Source organism: Phalacrocorax carbo, chromosome 2 (genome assembly GCF_963921805.1).
Source record: "Phalacrocorax carbo chromosome 2, bPhaCar2.1, whole genome shotgun sequence".
In the NCBI taxonomy this organism is placed as follows: Eukaryota; Metazoa; Chordata; class Aves; order Suliformes; family Phalacrocoracidae; genus Phalacrocorax; species Phalacrocorax carbo.
In genome coordinates, this window is record NC_087514.1 from 141,926,868 (window position 1) to 141,945,969 (window position 19,102).

Sequence of the window (19,102 nt, forward strand, 5' to 3'; positions counted from 1 at the left end):
TAGTATCTTCTGATATTAGTTACTGTATCAAAGAAAACGCAGAGCCCAGACTGAGTCTGATGTTTATTGCAAGGGGCAGACTAAGAGTATGAAGTAATTTTCCAAACGTGAGGCCTAATGGTTTTTGACCATGCTTATGTACAGCACAAAATTAATCATTCATTACTGATAAAAAAGTAATTTAAAAACTCTCTTTGTTTGCTTTGATATTGAAAATCTATTTAACTCTATTTGTGCAAACAAATGCCAAATTCTGAGCTGCACAATTTGGTATTCTGTATTTAAAGGGCATAATAATAAGCCTATGTCATGTGATATTGGTTTCTGCTCTTTTTCTAACTGGCTGAGAATTTAAAAACAGGACAATAATGAATCACAAATAGCAAATGGTGTTTTTACATCAAAGTGCCCTTCTTTACATACATGAACCTTTGCGCAGTTTTTCCAAGATAATTTTTAACTGAAATCTGTTCATACATGTAATAGTAAGTAATAAGGGATGGCAAAAGAGCCTAATCAACAGTCCAAAATGAATACTAGAGAATAGACTGTATGAACTAACTCTGAATTTCCTGGAAGAGGAAATATAGCACTTTTCCCCCCAGATTTCCTTCTGCTTTCTAATACCTTTTAAATTTACACTTTCCTGGTACACTTTTCTGTGGCACGTGATTTTTTGTGTGTGAAGAGAACTCCAGTAAATTATATTATTCTTTTGAGTCCTGGGGGGGGAGGGAAAGATATACCAGTTTCCATTTTCAAATATATTTTTTTTTCTTATCTGTGCCTGGAAGAAGACTCTGAATTTAGAAACTGAATACATTGCTTGCAGCTTGCAACTAGCAGAGCAGAATTGCATTTGCTGAGCTTGAGGAAAAAAGTCGAAACAAAACCATCATCAGTTGTAGGAAAAAAATATTCTTGGTAAGTTTGGTAACTGCAGGAATGAGTTTACATACTTGACAAATGAGTAGGATACAGAAATGTCACCAGAAAGGGACTCGCCGGAGTCTACTGACTAATGTTAAGTTCTCTAAATTATTTTCTTATTTTATCTGGTATTACGTCTACCTGGAATAAAAAAAAATAAGCCCCAAATTCAGTGAAAGCATTAAGTACATACTTAAGATAATCATGCACTTTAATGTTCTTGGTGTGTTCTTTGCATCTGCAAGACTGATCCAAAGACTGTTGGGATTTGATTTAAATTATAAAAGCACAGAGGGAGCAGATATGACATGTATGAATTCTACTGATGACTGAAACCTGCAGAGCTGTAGTTCTAGCTCTTCTACATATTTATGAACTGCAAAGGAAAATCGTATAAATGCAAGAGGATTCAATACACTTTGTTTTAAAGGTGCAAGCCCTATTATACTAGTTATCAAAATTACCAAATCTCAATTTTTCTTGGAGAAGTAAAGGGAATAAAAGGCACCAGCTAACAGGGAATGGGGTTCTCAGTCTGCCACCATCCTTCAGACATGATAATAATTAAATGCTATCACTGCATCCGTATTCCATGGTAGTATCTCCATCATCAGAGTCTTCAAACAAAAACTGATTACTTTCTGAGTGGCCCACTGTTACTATTGTTTGGCAGACAGATTATAGGCTATATATAGACATGGCCATGTTTTATCAGAGGTCAGATTAGAGCTTCCAGCCTTAATATCAATACATTTTATAATACTTTCTGTAAAGATGGTCATGGAACATTATCTGAAAATAATAATTTTGTATTAAATTATATAGCAATGTCTATAAAGTGTATCTTAAAAGTGCATTCAGCCAAAGCAATATTATCAAGTTGAATGTTTTGAGCTATTTTTAAACCCATTTTCAGATATAATTCTTTTTAATAATGTGCCTTGAATATTTACTTGAAACATGCCTTCTTCTCCATAGAGGAGAACAAAGACCATCAAATTCCATTTACCCGTCTTTCCTTTTCTCATGTTTCATGCTATCCACCTCTCCAAGATCATTTTGGTTGCTAATAACAGGATTGGCAGACACCCTGCTGCATGGCTTATGCAAAGGGTATATCACAGAATCACAGAATGGCAGGGGTTGGAAGGGGCCTCTAGAGATCATCCCGTCCAACCCCCCCTGCTTGAGCAGGCACACCCAGAGCAGGGGGCACAGGAACACATCCAGGCGGGTTTTGAATGTCTCCAGGGAAGGAGACTCCACAACCTCCCTGGGCAGCCTGTGCCACTGCTCTGGTACCCTCACAGGAAAGAAGTTTTTGCTCATATTTAAGTGGAACTTCCTGTGTTCCAACTTGTGCCCATTGCCCCTTGTCCTGTCATTGGGCACCACCAAAAAGAGCCTAGTCCCATCATCCTGACACCCACCCTTTAGATATTTATAGGTATTTATGAGATCCCCCCTCAGTCTTCTCTTCTCCAGGCTGAAGAAACCCAGGTCTCTCAGCTTTTCCTCATGAGGGAGATGCTCCGGTCCCCTGATCATCTTCGTAGCTCTCCACTGGACTTGCTCAAGCAGTTCCACATCCTTCTTAAACTGGGGGGCCCAAAACTGGACACAGTACTCCAAATGTGGTCTCAAAAAAAATTAAAAAATGTGCATAATAATGTCATGTTCCAGAGACAAGACCACTCTAAGTTGCATGATTTCAATTTTGGAAAATAATTCCCTTCCCTGCACTGAATGTTCCATTCTTTTCAGGCTCAAAAGAGCTGAAGAAAATGAAATGACAAACACAGAGCTGGAGTTTCATGAACTCAAGTCAAGTGCATACAAAAGATGAACAACTTCTTTATCCTTTTTGTTTCTTACTTGTTGCAGCATCTTCTTGTAAATGCCTGTTTTGCAAATATAATTTTCAAGTTGACAGTATCCTTCTAATTTGGAATTCAGGGGATTTCTAGTATTTGGTTTTGAGTCTGTTGGTTCATTCCTTTCACGTTACTAAGATTAATGTGAAAACAGTACAAATTAAATAGTTCTTCAGCTGTGGAAATGTCATAGAAGTTTGCATCACTATAACAAAATAGAAGGTAAATGAGAACTGTTACTTACGATTATTACACTGGTTTAATGAGAAACTTTGATCTAAATGTAGTTTGTGTCCTATTCTATAAATTCTATACAACAGGTTTTGCCAAGTATACTTTTTCCCTCTATAACATTAAATTCTGGCAAATTTGTAATTTAAACAGTTCTGATGGAAACAAATCCTTGTGCCTGTTGAAGTGATGATAAAATTCCACTTCACTGGGGCAGGACAAAGCAGAAACTTGTGAGATGCAAAGTGGTGTGGTATAAAGTTAAGAGTGAAAAGCTGCTGTGTATTTTTCTTACTTGGACAGCATTCTTCTGAAGTTGTCCTGGGATTTACAGACATGATTTTGCTATTTCTTTTAACTATGTTGACCAGTCTTTATACTTCTATCAATCAACCTCCAATAATTCAACTAGAAACAATACATTAACTTGATAAGGACACCTGTTGAAGTCAGCTGGTTGTAGCAACATCCTGTCCATTTTATATTACTAGTTAGTTTTGTCTCCTGTACACATATTTAAGTCAATTTTTATTAAATCAATTTTGCAGATTATGACAGGGAGTTCACTTGTTTGTCACCTTATCTTGATAACTGCATATTGATTTCTTCTTTATATCTAGGATATGATGCTTCAGCTGTTTCGGGGACTGGATTTTCTGCATTCACATCGTGTGGTACATCGGGACCTGAAACCCCAAAATATCCTTGTAACCAGCAGCGGGCAGATAAAGTTAGCTGACTTTGGCCTTGCAAGAATCTACAGTTTTCAGATGGCTCTTACCTCAGTGGTAAGTTTCTGGAGGCTTTTGTTTTTCTTTTAATGCAGCAGTGTACTTTACTCTCTATGTTCCTGGCTTTTTATCCAATATTATAATGCTGCTTCTAAAACCATCTCTGCAATTGAAGTTACTTGTGTCTCCAAAACAATTGCCTTTCAGCCAGGATTGAAGTTGTTGTGGTTACTTTGTACAAGTAATCAATTACTGATTACTGGTTCTAAATTAAATCATGACTGATTACTTAAGGATAGGTATGTGCTGGTTTTCTGAAACTCCGTCGGTCTCGCTTCTGTTGTGATACTGAATTCTTTTGCATATTAAGCCAGACAGGTAGGGTGAAAGTTTCTGAAGTACCTATTTTAAGATAAAACTCCTGCTGATCCCCAGGTATCTTGCCTGAAAAAATACAGATACTTGTGAAAATGCCACACTGTCATGCCTCTGATTTTCCATCTCCATGAATATGGGTTCAGTGCTTGCTCCCATATGTTACTGAATGATTCCAAATAGAGCTGGGCTGGAGGCAGCTCAAGCGGACCTGGCAGACAAAATCACAGCAGTTTCTCAAGCCAGCTGTTAAAGAGCATGTCCAGTATCCCTACACCCCCTGCCACTGTTGCCCCTCTCCCAGCAGCTCTCCTGGTTGTCCTTGGCTCAGACATAAGCCCAATCGCTGAAGGTCTGGCCCTCTCCTGCGTTAATGCTGGTAGAGAAGCCCTGCCAGTTCCTTGCTTTTTGACCCTGTTTCCACGCTTGCTGGCCCTGCCCCCAGAATCAGCTGCTGTTACCTTGGCACAGCATCTCTGAAGTGTATTGTAGAGTAACCGTGCTGCATGCGTGTTGGGTGTCATTTGGTTTTGTAGCCTGCTCATGAATTTTTTTGTTGCCATTTTCTATTCTGAGTATCACAACTGCCATGACAGTATCACTTATGCTAGAGACAGGAAAGGGACATCTGCTGAGAAAAGAAACTGAAAGGAGTCCACTTTGCATTTTCCATCATATTGTAGAAATTAGACTGGCTCACATTGATAAAAAGCAATCTGTTGTTATTATTAGTTACTGTAAGAGTCTTCCTATCATTATGTGATGTAACTATGACATCCTCTGTTCCGGATTCAGTGTGAATGAAGGCAGGAAGCAACAGAAAATTATATCATCACCTTGCTAAACATAGGAAAGATTCTCGTTGCATAAAGCATATGTAAACTTGTGTTTTGGGGCTGTTTTTTTTCGTTGCCTGTAGGATGTAGTCTAACCAGAGCTGGAGGAATCTCTCTGCTGAGGTCAGTGAGAATTGATCATGGTGTAACACAGCATTGAAGAAAAGGAGATAAAGGTTTTGCTGAACTGCTGTAATTTTTTATTTCCCAGTTATCAGTCAGTGACAGCTTCAATGAGTATTTCTATTGATCCATAAAACTCTTTAACATTGCAGAGTTTTGTAAGGCTTCTGGCAGGGCATTTTTTAAAAGTTCTGCATAAAATTAGGAAAAAATATCTACAGAACTGAGCAGGAGTTCTTCCTGCATAGGAAGGAAGGTCAGAAGACCCAGAAATAGAGTGCATCTACTGAGGCAAAAACATACCAAGACCTGCTTGTAACAGAACATTGCCAGAATTGCTATGCGAAGCATGTACATATGCTCTAGTATCTAACACTTGCATGCTAGAAATCATGTTGCAAAACCCATTAGCTAGTACCCTTAGAGCTGCTGTGAACGAGTCATTCAGACTAAGGGATTGTCCACATGCAAGTTTGTACTGTGTTTGCACAAGCATTCAATTGTCATTGCAGCTATGTTAAAGAGTATTAAAATAATTGAATTATTCAGTGACCAATGACAAATAAAGTATATGGGCATAGGCATGAATAATGGCTTTCACACCTAGTACTTAGTGTATCATTATTTTCTTATTAAAAAACCAGCTATGACCATGGCTTTCTCAAGTTAAAAATTTATTGGTTTTAAAACACTTAGTGTTTAACACCTCCAAAATCAACTTTTGTCTGGGTATGTAGAAACCTATAGGGGAGTGTTGCTTACAATGTGATAATGTGGTATGGTTTTAAATGTCAGTCTTCATTGCTCCTACAGACAGAGTGCTGGTTAGAAACTTTTACTGAATGTGTATTAGCTGACACAGGCCATCAGTTTTGCTTTTCTAAATGTAACTTTTACCTTTGGCTAGCTGCTTTGGTGTGCAAATTCTTCTCTTTTTTTTTCTCCATTGAAACTCAGTACCAGAAACAAAACTGTAAAAAAACTCTTCTGTTTTTTAAACATGAATATATTCTTGACTTTACCACTCCCAAAATAGTCTAAATTGCAGTTCTTTGCCAGACAGTGACTAAACTTTCATTGACTTCAGCAGGACCAGCTTTGTTTTGAAGTGTTTGCAGAAAAAGATGTTGCATTATGAAAGACAGCATATATCTACACATACCTCAATTAATAGAAGTCCTAGCTTGCAAGGATTTGCTTCAGAGTTATATTGAAAAGTGATAGTGCAGACAGCCCAGTGATAAAAGGCACATTGCATGCGTTATCATTGTGATCAATACAAGGGCTCTGCAGCATTTCCTTCAGAAGAGAAGCTTACTGCAAGATAAACTACAAGAATCATCTTTTGAAGTATCAGATCATTCCCAAGATGCATCCACATTCATTGCTCACAAAGAAACTCTTCAGATGGGACAAAAAGAGCTTGCCATGAAAGTAATCCAGTAAAAACTGATCCAGCCCAAGTACTCTGGGTGCTGCAAATGGTAACTTGAAAGCAGTCTCCCTCTGATAGCCAGTTATTTCCACAGTGCTAAAGAATCCTTCTGGCAGATCAGTCATCTGGGCATATTGCTGTCGTTTAAAGAAACCTCTTGATATTTCTGTCAGTGAATAAATAAAAGATTCAAACTAATGTTACACAGGCTTGGGGGGGCAGGGAGAAGATCACTACTCCCAGCTGTGGTCAGACTGGGAACTGATACAGGTCTGAAATAACAGCACTAGAAAGAACGAGGTCAGGCGGGGGTGTCTCAGATGGTAGGTAGTCCCACCTACCTACTTTTGCATGCTTTTGGTTTCGTACAAAGTTAGACTCTTTCTCAAGTGCTGGTCTCAGCCCTTGGGGAAATTCTGAATAGGTTTTGTGACAACAGAGAAGCTCCATAGGACAGAGGGAGTGGATTGATGTGACTGTGTAATTTTAGAGCTTGATAGCAAAAGCTGTCACTTTTTTTCCTGGTGCAGAAGAATGGCTACTCAGTTCTCACTTGCTCTGAGCAAAGGAGCAAGTGGCTCTCTGGAAAATCTGAAGTTACATTATGAAAGAGAAATAAACCATTTATCTATTTGTTGGCTTCTAACTGTCTTAAAGAAAGGAAATGAAGCTGAATCATGGCACACAAGAATGCTAAGGGAGATAAGTGCACACAGTTGTGATCCCAGCATCTAGGTGGAACTGAGGCTGCCCAGCTTTTAAAACCTGACCTGCACCAGGATCTGAGTGAAACTGGCAAAATGTTAGTGTTTGTAACACACTCATAATACTTTCTTTGAAAACATGTGTGCTTTACCTTAGATGGCAGCACCACTGATGGTTTTTTTTCCCATGAAATGCAAACAAAATTGTTTTATGATGTCTTTAAAAAAAAACCCAGTGGTTTTCAGATTTACTGATCATCAGAAGGGAAAACACATCACTTTCTCTGCTGATGCCCTTAAGTTGTTGTATACCAGACTCAACTAAATTGATGGTTAAAAAGGGAAGACACAAAAAATCCTGGAGTTACTGTCAGTGAATAATTTTAGATTACACTAGCATTTTATTTTAGTGTTTCTTCAGGATAAAAACTTTCCATCCATTTCTGGCAGTCACTTCAGCACAAATGGTTTACATGTCACATCATGCAGGAACTTGGATTTCGTTTTGTTGGTATAGTAGCAAGGGAGCATAAAATAATTTTCACTAACTGGGCTTACTTTGTAAAAATAAATATATAAATTAGTTACAGCAACAAAAACAACAATTAAAAAAAGATAGAAAAACCCTCTTCCAAAGAGGAATTACTGTTTTCCTGTTTTCTGCCCACTGTTGCATTGTAATTTTCTAATAAATGCCACTTGTTAGTAAATAATGTGAATGTAAACACTGATCTGAGCTAATATGATAGTTGAGAGCACAGTCAAAGAACTTTTGTTTGCTTTGCCTTGTTTTGGGGATTTCTTTTGCTCTTTTTTATGGCCACCTGTTCATGATACTATTCTTCCCAAAATCCACATATTTATTTGTATGTCCATTCCTATGTTGAGTATGTTCCAGCAGACCCAGAGACTGTTGCAGTACAGCTTTAACCTGAGATGCACTGGGTGTCCCTAAATGGACCTGATTCAGCAATCTGTCTACAGTTCACAGTTAATATCAAACATAGGAGTAGACCTGTGAAAATTAATCAAGCACTTGCCTCTAGTGAATCAAAGTCAAAATCTGGGCTGTGTTAAAGAGTGACCTAATGGAATCAGTACAGTTTCACTAGTTTTTATTTCATACATAATTTGATAAGAGCATGAATCTTCCTTCCTCTGACAGGTAGAAGTGACATTTTTTTGATATGCACTGAGCCTTCACTGTTGTGAGGAAGCACATCACCTTAGGTCTGAGCCCTGATCTCCAGTTCTTTCATGGTGCATTTCTCCAGTCCACCAAAATGTCCCTGAAAAGGAAAATGAGTCACAGACAGACACCCAGAGGATCAAAATATGTTGTTGAGCTTGTCAGTGCTGCTGCTGCAAGGTTGTGGCTATTTAGGAATGCGGTATGATTAAATTGGTTGGCTTATTTAAGGAAAATCTATCTTCCATACTAACAGAGTTCTGCATAAAAAGTCCATGTATCTGGCTTTGTGAAGAAATGAGTGCATTTCTCTGATATTTTAACATCTGGATAGCTGAAGGAATCTTTATTACATCCTCCCAAACACCCTATAGGAAAGTTATCACCATCGCATAAAATGAGTCATTTATCTCTGGAGCCATCTTAGGAACAAAAATCACTATCAGCACATTGACAGTGAAGTCTACAGCTGACTAAAAACATTTCAATATATATTTGCGTTGACTTCACTCAAATCGGATGTTCACTAAGAAAGCTCAGATTTATACGAAAATAACAATGAAAAAACAGATTGCTCAATGTCACAATATTATCAAAGGGCAATGCAGAAATACACGTGGACAAAGTTAGGAAATTAGAATAGAAGTTCCTTTTATTCATCTGCATTATGATCATATAAGATCATTTTCAAAACTGACTATTAATTTTTGCTGCCCATCGTAAGAAACTTGAAAGTTTTTAAGACTTGTTTGGAAGAGCAGTACCAGCTGCTTTCATAGAGAGACAGAGGATTTATGGCAAGATTGTTATTTTCAGAAACACATTCTAGAGATAATATTCTAAGGGTGCTGTCTCACAGTCAGCATAAGGAGATGTAACATTTCTACTGCTGCTGAAAGGATGGTCCTGCTTTTGACTGCATGCTCCCATCGCTACCCTTGCATCGGCAGCTGTAGTCATGTCCTTGCAGTCTGACTGAAAATAAGCCCCATAAAAAGTAGTTATTCATTTTCAGGTGGATTAGCGGATGCAAATCACTGCATGGCCACATGAGTGAAAGCACTGACACGCAGGGGAGGGTGAGTAGAAAGATGGGGTCATCCACTCTGTAGACACTACAGTCTTAGATTTGTTGGAGTCAGTTATGAAACCACATCTGAAGTCTTCAGCTGAGGACTCAGATAACTAAACTAACTCAAAGGCGGAAATGTTTTTCAAAACCTCGCAGCTCATGCTGACTTACTCTGTTTTGAAGATGTTAGATGAACCAGTTACTGGTTCATTTAAGGATCTTACTGTATCTGATTCTAACAATACTTCTAAGGGTATCTGTATCAATGTTTGAAGTGTTTTTTTAGCCCCTCGGTGCCAAGGCCTGGGTTCAAGGCTCTGTGCTGTTCCTCCGCAGCTGATGCCACAACTCACCCTCGAGACCTGTCAGGAATGCAGGGAATGCAACCCTCTGATCTGATTCAGGCCCAGGTTTATCACAAACCATTAAAAGCCTATCTTTTAATCTTTCAAAGAAAGTAAATTATTTCACAGTAAACAAGCAAATTGGCTCCACATGAGTATATTTTCTGTTCCAGAAAACTCCTTTCAGAGCTGCAAATATTAGAGTATATATCATGTGATGACAGAGTTTGTCCACACGGAGCTGAGCATGGTTTGCAGCCCTGCAGCTGCACCAGTGCAACATTGCAGAATAAATTTTCCTTGTGCTGGTGGAAAAGGGAAAAAAGGTACAACTTTGAGCACAGTTCGTATCAGAACAAAGGAGTTTTGTGCTGGGCTGAGCCAAAGGCTGACTCTGTGCACTATCAAAGGATAATGTCCAACAGAGGATGCTTAGGAAGGAAAGTAAGAACGAGCTTTCAGCAATCAGAAATTTAGCAATTTCCAGTGCTTGAGATTGTGTCTGGATCATTGTCTATAATAATTACTGAAGAACTCATTCTCCATAAATTAATCTACTTACTTTTTCAACCATTTATACTTTGGGCGGCAGTTAATTTCTGCACTGTAAGAAAAGCTCTTTTGTTTTAAAACTGACACCTGATGATTTTACTTAGGTTTGTCTTAATTTTGCTTTTGTGAGGCATTCCCTTTTCACCTCTGGGAGAAGTTTGGTATTATTTTGCAGCAGTACAGTTCCATTGGTGCAAGAATAATGTACTCAGTACAAATAGGCCTTCACATGTTGATGTGAAGATAAAGTGAAATGCTCTTTTGTCTTTTCCCTTTATTTTCCTTCTCTTTCACTTAAGAAGATCCAGTAGATACTACTAGTAATGGTATGGTACTGACTTACAGTTTTCATGCAAATATCTGGTGAACAGACTTTAGGATGTAGAAGAATTGAATTTGTAAGGAACAGGCTGGGCTTAATCTGCTAAAAAAAAGGGGGGGGGTGTAAAAGGAGGAAAGAAAGGCAGAAAATTACTACTGTATATTTTCTCTATACTACAAAAAAGCTTCCTGCTATTGTGTGACCGTACTTCTATCTTCTGTTTTCAGATATAAAAATATGTGGTGCATTTCCCCTGCCCAGTGATTTACATCTTCTTTGTGCTATTTTTCTGTTGATTTAAGCGGGTCTGTTTTTACATCTACTCCCAGAGATAATTGAGTGGGTTGGATTGTAAAAACAATTTGATTGTTTGACAAGGGCTCTCCCTGTGTATTTACAAAACTGTTCCCACATAATTTCAAACCAACCTGAAACACTAAAATACAGCCTCAGGTTAATCTCTTATCAGAGCACACAGGGTAAGCAGGCATGGGCCTGTTTGGTACTTGAATGTGAGACAGCCAGAGGAAGAGGAGCAGAGAAAATAGCATACTCTCCATGGAGCTCATGCTGTTCCTGAGTGAAGGCAGGTGTCTGTACACTGCTGACAGAAATGCTCTTAGGGCTTAATATATAATAAAAATGACTTGCTGACACGTTTTTGCAGTGGCAGGGAAGTATCCGTAAATTTTCTCTGTGCACTGGCCAAAGTCCTGCTGTAGAAGGTATTTCTGTTTGAAAATTCCCCTGTACAGGTACACCCGAGGAAATTTCTCTTAGCGTAACAATATTTAGTATTTGTTCAGTGTTGCTGGCATGGAATTCTAAAGCTCAAAAGCAGAAGAAACATGAAATCATCCAGTCCTTTTGTGAATCAGGCAGGATTGTTCTCTGTTATGTCATTTCTAATGTTTTGCCCATGTTAATTTTAAATGTGCCAAGAAATAGGGATTCCATCGCCTCCCATGGGAGCCTGTTCCAAAACCTCTATATAATCACTCTCAGAAAGTTTCCTTGATGTCCAGCCTTCAATTTCCTATTCTTAATTTAACTCCATTATATTCTTTGTTATTATATGCTGAATGGTAGCAGATGGCCAAGGCCTTGCAGTTGGCTCTGTGCATTAGAGAAATTAGTTACATATTGCTGTATACATTTGTCCCTGCAAAATGTGAAAAGATAATTCAGTTGATAAACAGTAGAAGTATAATAGTCCAAGATTATCCAGATTTCAGTAATTATAGGGCACCAATTAATTAAATGCGATTTCTCTAGACTTCCCATCTTCTAGAATTACATGGATAAATCCAGAGGAAAATTTGTTATGATAAAAGAATTATTGAGCTACAAGGTGAATTCCTCAGTTTTGAGGATCTTACAAATAGCTTGGTACCAAGGCAGGCTATGAGTCACCGTTTAGATACATGAAAACAGCAAATGGAAATGTAGAACTGTTACAAGTAGGATTCTTTATTAGAAATAATACTGATGCTACAACACAAATTAGTTGATTGGACCTCATCTAGAATACTGTGAGCTGTTCAGTTGCTCTGTGGTTGAGAGATGATTTTGGACAGGAACAGGTATGGGGAAGGACAGTTTTCTGTCTAACGATCAGGGACGCTATTTTCTGCTTATTAACCTGAATTAATTTAACAAAATGAATCATGAGAGTAGATACAATTGATGTCTAAAACCATCAGGAAGGAGCCAGAGGGGGACAACGTAAGTTACAAAAACAACGGTGGCATAAGAACTAGTTAGTTTAAACTGGGCTTAAATAACTTTAGACAGGAAGTTAGAAAACAAGTAGTGAGATTCTGAAGCAGCCTACAGTCGGACCAGTGTGCAGGCAAGAAAGATAACTGATTCTGAGAGTGAGCTTGATGAGTGTCTGTGATGCAGTTGGCAAATCTTGATGACTGAGGCAGTCCATTCCAGTTCCATATCTCTGTATTTGCCCCTTCAAGATTTCATTATGTAGTCAACTTTATCAAAGAGATGCACTTCATGAGCTCCACCCTGAATGGAAACAGCTTTCAGCAGGTCAGATGGATTGGCATAAATGTCAGAGCAAAATCATTTTCCAAAGAAAGAAATGGTGAGCTACTTAGCTTTATTAAGACGAGATGGAGCAAATAGTGGAGATGGTCTCATAAACCGAAGGAGGCTACAGTTAATATAAAGGCTGTCATGAAAGCACAAAGAATTAAAATGAGATATAAAACAGAGAGACACTCCACTAAAGAAGCAAAAAGATAACCTGGAAGTTTCCCAAATAGGGATGAAAGATGATCTGAAGGGAAAAATGGAATCTTTGTTGGATCAGCAAGTTGAAAAAGTCCAGATGGAGTGGGAAGTCTGGTTGTAATGTTCCCCGTCTGGAAATGGGATGAACCTGGCAAGTCACATCAGTGAACAAACAACAACCGACCTGACTGCTGAAAACCTGGTCAGAAGGCTTTCCATGAAATGGGATGCCAGAGAAGCTTGGATAAACTTGGAACTGGCTGACAGAAATAACCTGCAACAAGGACTTGAGCTGAAAATTCAGCACATGAAAGTAAACAGAAACGTACGCTACTGTGGAAGTAAAGTGAACACCTGGACCTAAAAATGAACCTGTCAGGAGACTGTCTGTTTATCATGTGCATCCAGCAGACTTATATTTTCGCAGCTCAAGTAACAGAAATGCCTACTGAAAATCCTGGGGAAGCTGACTTCAGCATTGTACTCTATATAAATGGTGAGGAAAAGGAGCATAAATGAGCACTTCTGGTAGCCTTTCTAGGTAGCCCAGCTCTGTTGGTGCTTCAGAATTTATATTCGGCCTCAGCTGTTCAGATCTGCCATAAGGCCGTGATATATATATTCAGGACAGCCATCAATCTGAGTGGGCTTGGATACTACCAAGAGCTAGAGAGAGGAAGAAGACAGGGACACCGGAGGACACTTGCATTCTTACAACATGTAGATACCACAGAGCCTGACAAGACACATTAGCAGTGATTGGGTTTTGCAATCAAGGTAAAGCAAAGCAGCCAAAGGCATTCTGGGGATCTGTAAGATTTACCATGGAAATTTAATATTTTCTTATTGAAAGGAATCAGAAGGTGATACAGCTACCACAGAATCTGCTTGTCTGAAACTCAAGGAGAACAGTTCTATGTTTAAAAGACAATGGGAAATGAGAATCTGATCTGATAAATTACATTTGTAGTTAAGTAGAAAAAATACTCTATTTGCTTTCTAAAACAAGAAAAGTTGACATCAGTGCCAAGATTAAGAAATAATTCCGTTAAATATAAGTGTCATGAAAGATGACCGCAGTATGCTTTTCAAAAATGCAAAACCAGCCAGGACATATTAGTATATACCAAAAACTCCCAGTATAATTCAGGAAATCCCTCCAGACTGAAAGTCAGACCTTGGAGGCATAAGCAGTGGCTTCAGTTTTTGTTTAGGTCAGACAGATGAGTAGCAGTGGTTGAAATTGGCCTGTTAAAATGTATAACTGGCTCTATGAAATGTGCAGAAAGGTCATAAATTAGGTACTCAATAAGACACACTAAAAAACTCAAGAAGGAGATTTGAAAAGAAAACTTGTAATTGTTCTGAAATGCACACAGAAGTTGTCCATTGCAAACCTGGGAAAACAGAATTTGAAAATGGAGTCTGTGGAATTCAGGTGCAAATCGGAACAGCTAAACTAGCACATAAAATAATGATTGCTTTGGATTTTGCTATCTCTGTAATGAATGCAAGACAAAGTTGTTCTACAGATACAGTCTATGAAAATACCCTTTAAAACTGTGATCAACATGGGAGAACTGATTTGTGGGCAATTGGTTTCCAGTCAGCAAGTTATTCTGCTCTCCAGGGCAACTATCGTAATGACATAGGAATCTTATAGTAGCTTTCCAGTAAAGAAGAAAAAAAAAAAACAAAAAAAAAAGACTGCATACTATTTGAAGACTCACTACATTTTTGCATTTAAAGTTCAGATTGATTTGAAACAGGATGAGTTTCGAATACTTGCTGATCCTGAGTGACGAAGAGCAAATGATAAAAAGAAAAATTGAAACCAACTAACATTACAGAACGTGAGCAATGAATCTAGTAAGCACAGATACAGGAGAAAACTGATGCAAAGAAGGAGGGAAAGCAACCACCTGCAAGTTCATACTGATTGTGTTCTGAGGTCATACTGTAGATTTGAAAGGGGAATAACAAGGGTAGGGACTCTCTGCTTAGGAAGCAGGAGATATTTTTTTGATTTGACAAAGATATAAGTTGTACCATGTGGGCCCCGTGCAAGATTGTAACCATGGAAACCTGTTGTGTAAACAGCTAGTTCATTGTTGACCAGCCGGAAAGAAGTTTTGAAGCAATATGTAAAAACAGAGATGTGCCTTCAGCCGTTTCCTGGGATTTACCCTTACCTGTGATTCAGAAGAAAATGGACAGCACTGTATTTTGTATGGCTATTAACATCCAAAGTTAATCCCTTTAACTTAAAAGAATTATTACAATGAATAAATAGTACCTTTAATGCTGTAGTACTTGTTTTTTGCCTTGACTGTTGGCAATAATGTCAAACTGGTGCAAAGGACGGGGGAAGTACACTATCCAAACTATCCAAAAAACTTTGAGGGCAATTCACAGCAAGAGGTCTTTGGCTGGGACAAGTTGCGTAGCTGGTGGAAAATACAGTCCATGGTATTTCTTTCTCCTATTCTGAACAGATTCATCTCCTGTACTTCAGGTAAATGACCTGGTTTTGGAAGAAACATTTTTAACTGCCTTATTCCTAGCACAAATGATCTGAAAATACATATATTCTGTTCAGCAGAACAGGGGAAGAATGCCTAGTAGATGGTGAGTTGCTTCCAAAAGAGGTCTTTTACCTATAAATGGGGAAGTTTCCACTAAAGACAAGAAACTTGCAGCTGTACAGAACTGACAACTCCACAGTCACCCACCTGCATGGAACATTGTGTTCCTATTACAGAAAGTTTATTTATTCATTGACCAAAATCGCAAAATTATTTTAGATTAAAAGCTGTATAAGCAAACAAAAGAGTAAGACTTTTTCATTTTCAGTGTTGGAAGCAGTTGTTGCCAGTTCTTCTCCCTTTGCCTATCCCTTTTCAAAACCCTTTCAAAACCCTTTTTGGCTCATACTGGGCACACATTCCAGAGCTTACAGTTCTATGCCAATACTGACACAGAAACACCACAGACCTAGGTGATGATCTCAGTAGTAAGGAAAGAACTTATGCCACTCAACAAACAAACCAGACATATAGAGGTGCTTAAATCTCTACAGTATCTTCACTGTCATTTGCATGAGAGAAAGTTTGAGGATAGGATAGATTGAGTGCCTTGGTGAAGTTCTGATTGCAAGGGTGGTCCTAAGTAGAACCATGATGAATCTGTTGGCAAAGAAACATGCATCCTCAAAAGATTTTTATATTCTTCTTTCATGTAGTACATAAGGACAAATGTTTATGGCTTATCCACTGGGACAGCTGGAATGATCCCCTGTTCAGTTAAAAGCTACCTAGGCAAGAGTATCATGATATGTGAATTGAAACATTGTTTGGCAGGTGGAATTTAGTATCATCTTTGGATAACTCAATGATGGTAGCAGATGGTAGTAGTCTGGAAGTTAAAGATGAGATACAGGACCAACAGGAGTGGAGAGAAAGAGCAGGTGATAATTACAGGTATCTGTGAAAGAAAGATTCAGCTGTGCTTGTTAAACTGTTGCCCATTTTGGGATTGGGAAACCCCCGCTCAAACTAAAGGAAGAATTTTACTCTGTGGAAGGCATGGAGAAAATGGAAAACAAGCACAGGGTATGCCACAGTTGTATGGCAAAGAAGTTTCTTCCTAAGAGAAAAATAGATCCAGCTACAGGATCACTGAGGGTAGCACTGAAGCAGTGGCTACTGATGTGTTTGTACCTCAGCATGGAGGAGAAGCCCATCAGTCAATATTAGCTGTTAGCAGTAGGCCATTTTTTGAGGTGGCTGAGGATACATAAAGCAATGAATCAAGAAGCTTGACAGTAGCAGACATTGTAATGAATTAATTCTTCACTAGGTGCAGGATCCCAGGCAAACTACACACAAACATAAAGGAAAAATTCTGTCAGGAATCTGCAATTTTGAAACTTTTCGGTCAAAGCTGGGGTTTAGCTGTGTACCTTTGCAGAACAGCATAAAAGGGACTGGAATCAGCATATCATATTCATTCCAGTAGCATACAGAAGTCATTAAAGCTATAGTGTGCCTCAACATTCATTATATCTAGGTATGAGCTAATGATCTACATTTACATCATGCACACTGCATCAGTCTGCAGGGACCATGATTCTCCTGACAGGAACCAGAGGGATTTGGACCACTTGGTTGATGCATCAACTGACCTAATTTGGAAGACCTCACATCATGGTGAATAGGAAGCCAATAGATAAACCCCGTAGTAAACTCAGAATTGTCTAGCCAATCCCCACTAAGCACCTATCAAATATATGTACATATTACCTAAAGAAAGTTGAAAAAAATGTAGCAGTGATATATTCCCAATTAAGATAAAGCAATCAAGGTGTGTCCATGTGTTCCTGACACCCTATTATTGTTAAAAGCAAAAACCATTTCTTGGGGATATCTGAGAAACAGCTGAAAGGAAATTGGAAAAAGGAGGAAAAACTGTAAGGAGACTTGGAAGGCTGTATGAATATCTCCTGACATAGAAATACTGTAAGTGGGATTTATCTGGCCAAGTGTAGACATCTAACTCTAAGCTAGTCCACTAAGTAGCCTAGTAGTAATCAAAGGAGATCTCCTAATCAATGTAATCAGTAAAGTGAAGAGTGAGTTATCTCAGCTTAAAGGCAACAGTTAACATAGGTCAGATGAATCAGACTCTAAAAGTACCTACTTCTTTCCACTGACTGTCAAGGGTGACAAGTTCAGATGTGAATGTCTACACGATATTCAGATTTGAAGTCAGATGAATCCAGCCCAAGTCAACATTGATACCATTGCCATTTGGGCTCCTGGTGAGTCATAAAGAGCATCACTGTCAAGGATTCCATCAAGATATGGGCAGAGCTGAGACAGCTCCTGGTGAAATGAAGTCTAATTGAAGCATAAAAGCAATGGTACATTTTTGATAAATCTGTAAAAGCAATTAAGCACTTTCTGGAATATATGGCTGAATTAATAATAACCACCACCCAAAATACATGATATATGCAAGGCCAGTTAGGAATCTAAGCCATGTGGGTGAGCAGGTTTGACTGAAATCTGAATGGAAGTGCAGAAGAGCCAGTGGCGTTTGAGAAGATATCTGTGAGAGTGAGAGAAGCAATGGGAAGCAGTGCACAAATACACACACACACTCACTTCATGTCTTCTTGCCTCTCCTCACCTAGTCTATAAAAAATTAACGAGTCCTCTATTTTAACTAAATTTTCAGGCAGAAGATGCTATAAACTAATACAGCCTGAGAATGTTGTGTTTTTGAAACACATGGAATGTTTTTCTTCTGTGTATGCATTGTTATATACATAGAGAAAGATTTTGGGTTGTAAGAAAATGCAAGGCCTTTGGGTGTAAAATAAATGCAAGATTCTGTGAGAATCTTCTACCCCTAAAGGTAAGGTGTGAGTTTGAAAATGAAAGCTATCCAGAGCTGCCAATGTATAATATCTTTAGGAGTACTGTAAATCAGCTGAGTCTTTCTAGAGCGGTATGAATGTCTCATAATACTACGTATGGCAATAGTTTTCAGAAAATAATTTAGTAATATTTTTTAATCCACTTGGAATATCAGTAACATTGAGATAGATGCAAACTAAGTGCTAGTTTGTACTAGCACCACTTCTGCTGACTGCCTCCATGGAACAGGCAAGCTGGCTATTTAGTTCATTCTGGTACAAAGCCTGGCAATTCTTAGGTTATGGTGAACAAAAATTTCAGCTCCTTTACAGGGTTCACTACAAAGTATGGAAAACAAGTAGTTTTTTCACAAAATGTTAAGACCATTCATCTCTTTTTTTTTTTTTTAAGTGCTTCTATTGAACAGTATGACTGAGTTCTTCAAGTGCAAGAAAGGAGCATGGCATGGATTTCATGTTAGAGTGCACAGAGTCATGCTGAAGGTTTAGAAATTCCAGTGGAAAAACAGATAGGAGAACCTCTGAATATTTTTTTAATTTTGGGGGGAAACTTTTTCAGGTGTTCTATTTGAATAGAAGTATAATCAAACACACTTTTCTTGACTATTCCATATTTTTAAACAGCTTCAATGTGAGTACTTGAGTAAATATTATATATATTCATTAAGAGTAACATATATTTCTTATGTCCATT

General features: G+C 38.3%; 1 protein-coding gene across 3 annotated transcripts in view; it reads left to right on the forward strand.

Moving 5' to 3' along the window:
- CDK6 (cyclin dependent kinase 6) overlaps positions 1-19,102 on the forward strand; it is a 141,125-nt gene that overhangs the window by 56,211 nt on the left and 65,812 nt on the right. For all 3 annotated transcript variants that reach the window (XM_064444616.1, XM_064444617.1, XM_064444618.1), the window contains exon 4: positions 3,656-3,823. In XM_064444616.1, coding sequence (XP_064300686.1) covers positions 3,656-3,823 — 168 coding nt within the window. The remainder of the gene's footprint in view (positions 1-3,655; positions 3,824-19,102) is intronic.